The sequence below is a fragment of the Macadamia integrifolia genome, unplaced genomic scaffold, assembly GCF_013358625.1.
Source record: "Macadamia integrifolia cultivar HAES 741 unplaced genomic scaffold, SCU_Mint_v3 scaffold1748, whole genome shotgun sequence".
Lineage (NCBI taxonomy): Eukaryota > Viridiplantae > Streptophyta > Magnoliopsida > Proteales > Proteaceae > Macadamia > Macadamia integrifolia.
In genome coordinates this window covers 1,199-10,566 of record NW_024868334.1, presented here as the reverse complement: position 1 = coordinate 10,566, position 9,368 = coordinate 1,199, and the positions used below count along the sequence as shown (strand labels likewise).

General features: G+C 39.1%; 2 protein-coding genes across 2 annotated transcripts in view; one reads left to right on the top strand and one right to left on the bottom strand.

Annotated features, from left to right (window-relative positions):
* Positions 1–7,303, bottom strand: part of LOC122064757 (protein ENHANCED DOWNY MILDEW 2) — a 26,215-nt gene extending 18,912 nt beyond the window's left edge. The window contains exons 1-3 of the mRNA XM_042628514.1: positions 7,162–7,303; positions 5,543–6,034; positions 5,356–5,452 (exon numbers count right to left, since the gene is read on the bottom strand). Of these exons, the coding sequence (XP_042484448.1) occupies positions 5,356–5,452; positions 5,543–5,949 (504 nt within the window). The 5' untranslated portion in view covers positions 5,950–6,034; positions 7,162–7,303. The remainder of the gene's footprint in view (positions 1–5,355; positions 5,453–5,542; positions 6,035–7,161) is intronic.
* A 242-nt stretch (positions 7,304–7,545) lies between these two features.
* Positions 7,546–8,865, top strand: LOC122064759 (splicing factor 3B subunit 1-like). The gene is made up of 2 exons (XM_042628519.1): positions 7,546–7,615; positions 7,835–8,865. The coding sequence occupies exon 2, from the start codon at positions 7,890–7,892 to the stop codon at positions 8,466–8,468; it is 579 nt and encodes a 192-aa protein (XP_042484453.1). The 5' UTR covers positions 7,546–7,615; positions 7,835–7,889; the 3' UTR covers positions 8,469–8,865.
* Positions 8,866–9,368: the final 503 nt, after the last annotated feature.

Below are 9,368 nucleotides of genomic sequence, written 5' to 3'. Positions count from 1 at the left end.
TTTAACCCAAGAAGAACAATATACAAGAGGGAAAAGGGGGGAAGGCACAAGGCCAACCAAAGAGAGAAGCCCAATCAAACTAGGAAGACAACCAGTATTGGATACAAACCCTTAAGGGGATGGGGGGGAGAATAGAAAATGGGAGATTCCATGAATCAACAATATGCCTATTTTTGGGGGAGTTGAGGACAATGCGGAGCGGTAGGTTTGCAATCTCTGTGGAGACCTCAAAAGAGATGGCTTTCCAAATGCCATCAAAGGTGCGGGAGTTGGATGTCCATCTACGGAGGTTCCTCTCCGTCCAAAGGTGGTTGATGGTGGCACAGAAGGCAAACTTACCGACAATATCACAAATGGTGGGGCCGTGAAAGGTCATACTGATCCAAATCCATTCTCTACTAAGCGGGAGAACTCTTCTACTAGAGGGCAACAACGAGAGAGAACTTTCTTCCAAATGGTGGAGGAGAAAGCACAGGAGAAAAACAGATGATCAACATCCTATGTTCCTCTCTAGCAGAGATAGCAGGTGGGGGGACTTGGATGTGGGGGTGAATAAGGAAAGACTGTGTAGGAAGGCATTTGGTGAGAGCCCGCCAGGCCGTGAAGCTATGGTGGGGGATGTGGCCTTTGAACCAGAGGACTTTGCACCAAAGGGCAGGATGGGCTTTTGTCCTAACAAAATTCCAGGTAGAGGAGAAATTGAACCTCTTGGTAGGAGAACGGTTCCAGAGAATGGAATCCTCCCTCTCTCTATGGCTTGGGGGAAGAGCGGGAAGAGAGGACCAGATGTGGTTTAGAGAGAGAATGGGGGATGGAGCCCACCCCTTATTAAGGAGGATGGAGGAGACAAAGGCCATCCTATAACCCCGAAGAGTAAATAGTTCTTGGACTGAGCAGATGAAGCAGGACCCCGGAAGGGTGCCACGGGTCCAACCAAAGAGAAGTAGACTGTAGAGTTTTTAACCACTTTTCAAAGCTTTCCATATCCACATGAGAGCAATGATTTGGACTAAACTTATCACACTATTAGATGACAATTTGGAAAACATATCCATAAAATTTGAGTGCCAACAAAGAGTTGCTTTGGCCATAAAAGACAAGAGAAAGGGGGATGAACAGGGGCAAACCAACCATCTTAGGAACACAACCTAAGTGTTCAGAATCTTAAGAGCTTCAAAAAGTGGGAAAAGGGTTCTCCTACCACAAAAAAATGGTTTAGGGAGAAGGGTACTGTAAGTTCATCCATCTAAGGAATTTCAAAATAAGGAAAAAAAAAACACTTAGGTAGCAATTGTTTGTCAAGAAAATGTGGAGAGTGCATGAAATAATAGGAAGAGATGTAGAGGCTAGCATGCGGGATAAGGTAAGTGTTTTTCTTTCTTTATTTTAATTGTTATTAGGTTTTTTACTTGGGCTGGATTAGAATTCTATAATTCCAGACCTGTTTTGAGTCAGTTTCCCTCATTATTTTAGTTTCCTAATCAGTTCATGTTTACCTTATCAGTTAAGGATTGGTTTAGGCCTTTACTTTTTAGTGTTTTTAATCATCTATACAAGTTTGTATAGGGGTACAGTGTTGTACACAATTTTGATCAATGAGATTTTGTCTTGAGCCTCTTCTTTATTCTGTGAGATGCAGTGTTATGTGGTGGAATTATTGTCTACTGTTATTGCTATTTAAATGCTGATAGTGCTGAGATTTAAAACACAGCAAGCTACCACCAAGGTGAAGTTGGTGGCAGCCCTGTTTTAGGGCCTATTTGGCTGAGTGATATCTACTGTTGAGAGGAATCTAGCCAGACTCCCTCCATATTTTGGGGCATTGAAGACACTCCTGGAAGTGACCTTTGGCCAAGGTTTCAGCCAGATCAGATCCACTGATACAAGAGATCTATCAACTTTGGATTATGGGTTTCATATTTTTATTGTTTTGACCGTGACTCGAGTCTGACCATTAGACCATTGCAGTATTTTGGGGATTATCTATTCTAACCGTTTCTGAACATTGGTCAAAATCTGATCTTCATTGGATAAGATTGACTTTAACCCAACTACCGAACTAAATTCTGTTTTAGGCTTGCTTGAGATTCTGTATAAGGTGTGGATCTGAACCTAGGGTTCATCCTATCTACCCACACCAGAGAAGACAGTTTTTCCCTCCATAGTAGCTTCTCAACTTAGCCGACCCCATTTAGTTGGGATAAGGCTGAGTTGAGATGAGTCACTTATCAATTATTCTCTTAATGGGAAAGTTTCTGCATGGAATTTGAAACTTTCCAACACTCTCGTGTTCTCCTATTTAGGCTTGTCAGAAAATCTGACTATAACAACACAAAAGAGTGGTCCCCCCAATTTTTCACACTTTCTTGCACTTTTTAGCCCAAATAAAAGTATTCTTAAGATTTTAAACTTAACATGTAGCTTAATTTCTTCCATTCACTTCACTATACCAAAATCACTTTCTCTTTCTTGCATTCTCAAACAATCTCTCAACAAGAAGCATAGCCTTATATCTTGAATTGAATGATAACCTTCAATTATTTCAACAACTTTTTTTTGTTATCAGTTACTTGTAGCACACAAGTGACAACCATTTTTTGTTTCTCGATTTGTTTCTTCAAACCCCTACAAAGCGTGCATGCCTTAGGAAATCGTTTCCTTTCGAAAAATAACAAGCAAAAAATACTATACCAATATGAATTCTAAGATTTTCAACTCCCATAATTTGGTATAGCTTGCATGATAGGTTGGAGTTAGATTAGCATCAACTGTCATTTGAGATTCCACCAAAATCCATAATGCTCACATCTCTCGGGAAATGAAAAATCCCTAGGGACCTAGGGAGGTTTCAATTCCAATAAACAAAGGAGCCGTATGTGGAGATAAAAGCCTGAAATTGCAAGATGCAGATCCTCTTCACCTCCAAAAAAAAAAAAAAGGGGTAAATATCGCTCCCCTCCCCTGAACTATGGCGAAATATCAACTTGACCCCACACCTTTCTGAAAATATCACTCACCTCCCCTACAAGAAAAATATTCTTTCTAACGACCCCAACCGTTAGTTTTTGCTCTTAAGTCACATGAATTTTTATCATAATGCCCAAACTACCCTCCTAAATATGAAATACCTATTATACCCTTAATGAAATAAACCCCTCTTCCCCATACCCTTTCTCTCTAAACGCTACTGAACCCTACCACCCCTCTTCTTCTCCGTCTCTGTTGATCCATTCCCGTCGGCGGTCGGCGAGTCTTTGAACTAAATGAGTTGTGGTGGAGGCGATCTGAATGAGATCGAAGAAGAAATCCATAATCTGCAGAGGAAATCGTAATGTACAAGGTAAGAGGAGGTTTTTCGCTCCATTTATAAGGGTTATTTTGATTCCAAGTGTCGGAGAAGATTGACGGCTTACTGTTGAAGACTTAAAGTTGATGGAAGTTAGTCAGAGAAGTTGACGATTCAACTTGATGCATTGAAAGATTCGAGTGTTGAGTTGTTGTTTACTCTTCATACCGAATTAAAAAGGGGGCAAACATACTGATTTCGCTTCAAGGAAGACAATTTCGGCGATCATTGATAGATGGAGTGAAATTTGTGTAAGATCTAAGGTTAGAGCATCTGTACTGTTAAAATGGGGATTTTCAGTTCGAATTTAGAGGGGAAAGCTCCCAGGCTTCCGGATCGGAAGAAAGTGTGAGAAGTTTTGGAGCAACAAAAGTGAATCACTACATGAGGAACTGCGGAGAAGTAATTCACCTGCTATCTTTGTTTCGATTCTCACCGGACCAAGTCATAGAGTCTCGGATGGATCAATATGAGATCATGGAGCAGATCGGCCGGGGAGCTTTTGGCACTGCAATCCTTGTAAATCACATATTGGGAAAGAAGTAGGCTTTCGTGATATTGTTTAACTGTGTCTTCTCTCAAAATATTTGTGGTTGACGCTTCGTTTTCACTATCAATGTTCCCAATTACAGGTATGTTCTGAAGAAAATCCGGCTCGCTAGACAGACCGATCGTTGCAGGAGATCTACTCATCAAGAGGTATGTCAAAAGAGCAGATCTTGATTTTCTTTGTCTTTTACCTGATTTTGGTAGTTTTTTGGGGATGAGGTCTTTTTCACTTATATGGTCAAAGACTCGCCGACTACCGTCGAACGCCGACAGGAATGGATCAATAGAGATGGAGAAGAAGAAGGGCGATAGGGTTCAGTAGAGTTTAGAGAGAAAGGGTATGGGGAAGAGGAGATTATTTCATTAAGGGTATAATAGGTATTTCATATTTAGGAGGGTAGTTTGGGCATTATGAAAAAAATTCATGTAACTTAACAGTAAAAACTAACGGTTGGGGTCGTTAGAAAGAATATTTTTCTTGTAGGGGAGGTGAATGATATTTTCAGAAAGGTGTGGGGTCAAGTTGATATTTCGTCATAGTTCAGGGGAGGGGAGTGATATTTACCCCCCCCCCAAAAAAAAAATACTAAACTAAACCAAATCTCAACAAAACCAATTTATCAAGGGGTGGGGAATCAACTGGGTAATCAAAGGGTTTGTCTACCTTCCTAGGGGGTTGAAAGTAGGTTCAGTTTCATGGTCCGAGAAGGAACTTAAGAAATAGCATCCCAGCTGCCGTGGCTTTGAGTATCTGGAATGAGTAGAATGACAAGGCTTTTAAGGGACACACTGAACCTGCTTAGCAAGCGCAAAAAAATTAAGTAGTGTTGTATTCTCTTGATATCCATAGAAGCTGGAAAATGTTTTTCTGCATAGCCCCTATGTTTTTTTCATTTTGGATAGCCTTGATTCAATGCTTGTAAAGTAGAATAGGCCATTTTACTCTCTTTTCCAATCGACAAACTTCTGACAAATCCCCAAAAAAAGATGTGAGCAAAAGAACCCGGCACACAAAAAACCTTAGACATGAGAAGCATCTTCCCATGGGAAAGCCTAGCAAGTATCCAAAGCTACTACAGAATGAAGAACCAACTGAAAAATAAGGTAGCAAGTATCCACACAAATTCATTGAAACTGGACTAATCAAAAGACAACTATTCCTCTCCTTACAATTTACAAAGAACCAACCATAGAATTCTTCCCCTAATTGCAATGACACTACCTTGGGCATATATCAAGTTATTTGGTCAATTTTTTTTTATCAATGTCATTTTTTTGGTCAAAAACTCACTGATGAAACTGGTTATGGTTCACTAGTTTCAATAAACAGCCATGGTCTGAAAATTGAAAGCCATCTAATTAGTCTATAGTATGAATACCAATAATATAATACATTTAAAATGAATAACAAAATATTCATTGCTAAGCCACAGCTAGAGTATTCAAGAAAGTTGAAAAACCTTGGATTGTGCCAATTTTTTGTCCCTTTGAACAGCTGCGCGAATTACATGCATGTTATCCAACAGGTCATTTTCAGTAGGCAGGACATCATATGAGCTGCACAATGTATAGAATTCATTAAGATTTGCAATCACCACAAGACCAATATCCATAAGAGAGTTCATCTGATAATATAAATAGCCAAACCAGAAATCTTTCCGCATGTGTTCCCACAAGGATTTGCTAGATGTTTCTGGATTCTTCCCCACAAAATGGAGGCATTGCACTGTAATCAATATTGTCCTGATTGTATCCTCAAAACTCTTCCTTGGCTTTTGGAGATTAATCCATTTTTTCTCCTTGGAAAGCACCGAAATCTCAGGCTGTGCATCCAAAAGTTCAAACTTCCATGATATAACCTGCTTATAGATTTTCTGAAGCCCATCAGCGGTCCCATGCAAAAAGATCTGTTTTTTTGTAAATCCTGGGCTTTCATTATCACCCCAATGAATAGGCAAAACAGAAAATGTAATAGGTTCATCCTTTTCATCCACGAAATGATAATTTGCAACAGACTGGGGCACAGCTTCATCCTCCCCATCTGAAGAAGACATCGTTTAACCAAATCAGAATGCAGAAAGAATAAAAGTTTTCCTTGTCTACCTCTTTCCAGTGCCAATCACACCCCTACTTTGCAACCTGAAAAGAAAATGCATATATCAGATCAGTTAGTACGAACTGAACTGAATCGACATCCCCACTGATCCACAGTGTTTACGATATGGTGCAAGATTTTGTTCCAAACCACCGTAATCTCACGAATTTTTGTGGATTCAACAACAGTGAAATGAAAGATAGTGCGACTCAGCAGGAATCCAATGTTTCAATCGAAAATTTTAGCATTTCATTCATGCATTGATTTCAGTATTGTCTAACTGAAACATTACAAAACAGCGCTTTCATCGATCGATATGGAATAAATTTTGACACATTTTCAGTGTTTCATTGTGTTTCCGACAGAAAGAAGGGGGAAAGTCCAAAATAAAGAAATAAATGGTGCCAAATCACTTACATATGTAGTTTTCAAGGCAACTAGGCGACCCAAATCGTTGGAGGGCTGCCTAAGCAATTAGGCAACAAAACATATGTGTTTTCCCCCCTTTTCTGCATGTATCCATTATGTCGAGCAACAGCCCATTAAAGCTACACGTTCATGAAATTTAAAGCAAGTATGACTAATTTAACAGCCCATCAAAGCAACAGCGTTACAAGGCATATATAATGACAAAAAAATCTACAGAGTATGGTTTAGAGATCCATGAAATAAATGAAATCTCGATGATCAATCAGATAAGGAAATTAACATGATCTTTGATACCCACTGGCCACTGCTACATACAACCTTGCACTTACAAACATGAATGAAGCATGTCCATTCAACACAAGGGTGATGAACTAGGTTTAACAGATTAACATGAGAGTGGTTAAGAATTAGCATAGTCCATTAATAAAGAACCAACTTCATATGGAAGTATGAGCGTGCAATTCATGATTCAGTCAAAAACAAGGAATAAGAATGGTAAAACGCCCGGCTTAATCACATAGTAATATCCACCTTGCATCAAATTAAAGATAAATATGTAATGAAAGAAGAAGAACATAGATGAGGAGGGGGAAACAGAAATGGAAAAGAAGAAGGGGGGGGAACAGAACCGGAGAAGGAGGAGGTAGAAAAATTTTTTTAAAAATAAAAAGAGGGGAAAAAACAGAACCAGAGAAGAAAATGAAGAAGAAGATAAGAAAATTGAAAACAAACAAGAACCTACCTCTCAGTAGAGGGTTGCAGGAATGGAATCATGTAATGCCCTCGCCCCGTTGGAACCGCCGGAACGAAGGATAAGTCGGGAGGGTTAGGGTTCAGTGGTTCACCAGTTTTGAACTTTGAAGTACGAATGGATTTCCCCATTCTTTTCTTCTTCTCCTTTTCATTTTAACACAAGGTATTCCATGCTTCGTACCTGCATCATACCATGTACACAACCAACATAAGTGGTAGGAATAGAATCGCGTGTCATCAAACTAATCACCAATTCATCCAATGCCACGTGGTTAATCTTGATCAGATTCATCAGACGGCTAGCCAGATAACCGACTTTCCCATCCATTAATATTTCCCCTATAAATATACCTCCCGCTGCTCTTTACGTTTTTTTATCACGTAACTCGTTGACGGAGAGCCCGAGAGAAGAGAGAGACGTAGAGAGATCGGAGTTAAAGCAGGTTTGTTTGCTCATACCCAGGGTTTTAGTTTCTAAACTATGTTCTCGAATCAGGAATCCATATATGAATCAATTTTGTTATTCCTCCATTACCTTTCCATTATTGATATTCTGATCTGTTTTCCTGACTCCTGCATTGTTAGTGATTAAGATTTAGGGTTTTTTACGATTTGAAATCTTTATCTAGGTTTAGTAACCTCTGTTTTTTCTCGCGTTTCAGGGAAGGAGTCTTGGCAGCATTCACAGACGAGGAAGAGAAGAAGAAGAAGAAGAAGATGGAGCAACAGCTCGCATCCTTCGCGAGGCAATGTGCGAACACAGAATTAGACGCTGACTATATTCGTAATGTTACTTCGCCCAATTTCTTTCGTAATTTCTGGGTTAGAAATATGGCACTGGAACGAGGAATCTATAATCAAATAATAGATACGACTGTGGAGATGGCGAACAGAGTTGGTGTTGCTGATATAGTAAGGAGATTAGTTGAGAATCTTAAAGATGAGAGTGAACCATATAGACGGATGGTGATGGAAACAATTGCGAAGGTTCTTACGAACTTGGGTGCTACTGATATTAATGGCCTCTTGGAAGAGGAGCTTGTGGATGGAATCTTGTATGCTTTTCAAGAACAGACCAGTGATGATGAAGTTACTGTGATTTTCCATGGGTTTGGCGCAGTGATCAATGCTCTTGGGATGAAAGTGAAACCCTATCTTCCCGTGATAATTGTTTCCATAAAGTGGCGCAAGTTTAATGGGAGTGAGAATGTGAAGCAGCAAGCAACAGATCTCGTATCAAGGATCGAGGTTGTTGTAAGGCAGTGTCAAGGGGAGCATCTGTTAGAGGGACTATGAATTATCTACAGGGTCTGTTCCAGCCAGTGAGGAAGATCAGGGAGGTGAATCGGAAGAGGACTGAGTTTATGGTAAGTGCTCATTGTCTTTTCAACCGATGGAGGAGCCTATACTGTAGACACTATTGAGTATTCAATATACCTAGATGGCTAGATGGCTAATTTTTATTTTTATTTTTTTTTCTTTCTTTGGTATAATACCTAGATGGCTAGATTGATATATTGCTTTTGCAACATTTACCTTTTTCTCTTTTTCTAGTTTTTTTTTTGGAGGGAATTAGTAAAAGTACTCTTGCTTTTATGCTACAATCCTTCGTTTACCTTTTTTATTTTTCATTTTTTTTTTCTTGGAAATTAATACAAGTACTCTTGCTTTTATGATACGTTCCTTTTTTTAATGCCGTGGTTCTTTGATGTGTTTGGTATTACAATGGATTCAAGTTTTGCCTTCTATCTCCACTCTTCATCCTACTTGTCATTAGAACTAGGGGTGTCAATTGGTTGGCCAAATCAGACTGATTATTGGTCCAACGGTCAATTATGAGTCAATGCCCGTCGGATAGCACCTATCACCAGGAGCAACCAAATGTTGATCAGGTTGAATTTGACATGTTTAATAACGGATAAGGCTGGTTTAATAAATAATATAGAATAATGAGATTAACTTGAATGCAATGCACAAACCAACAAAAAGAATAGACTTCAAAGTAATAATTTAAATTTTCTCATTTAGATTCCATAATTCACAAGGCTGAATATTCAACAAATATCCCAACTCTCTACTTGTGAATTTAAATTTTCTCTTCTAAAATTCGATTTTTTTTTTTTTTTTTTTTTTCTTTTGGGATAAGTTTGAAAAACTCAATTGGTTCTTAACTCCACCACATCAGACCAAGATCTA

Coding starts and splice junctions, on each gene's coding strand:
- LOC122064759 (XM_042628519.1), top strand. CDS start 7,890: ATGGAGCAACAGCTCGCATCCTTCGCGAGGCAATGTGCGAACACAGAA.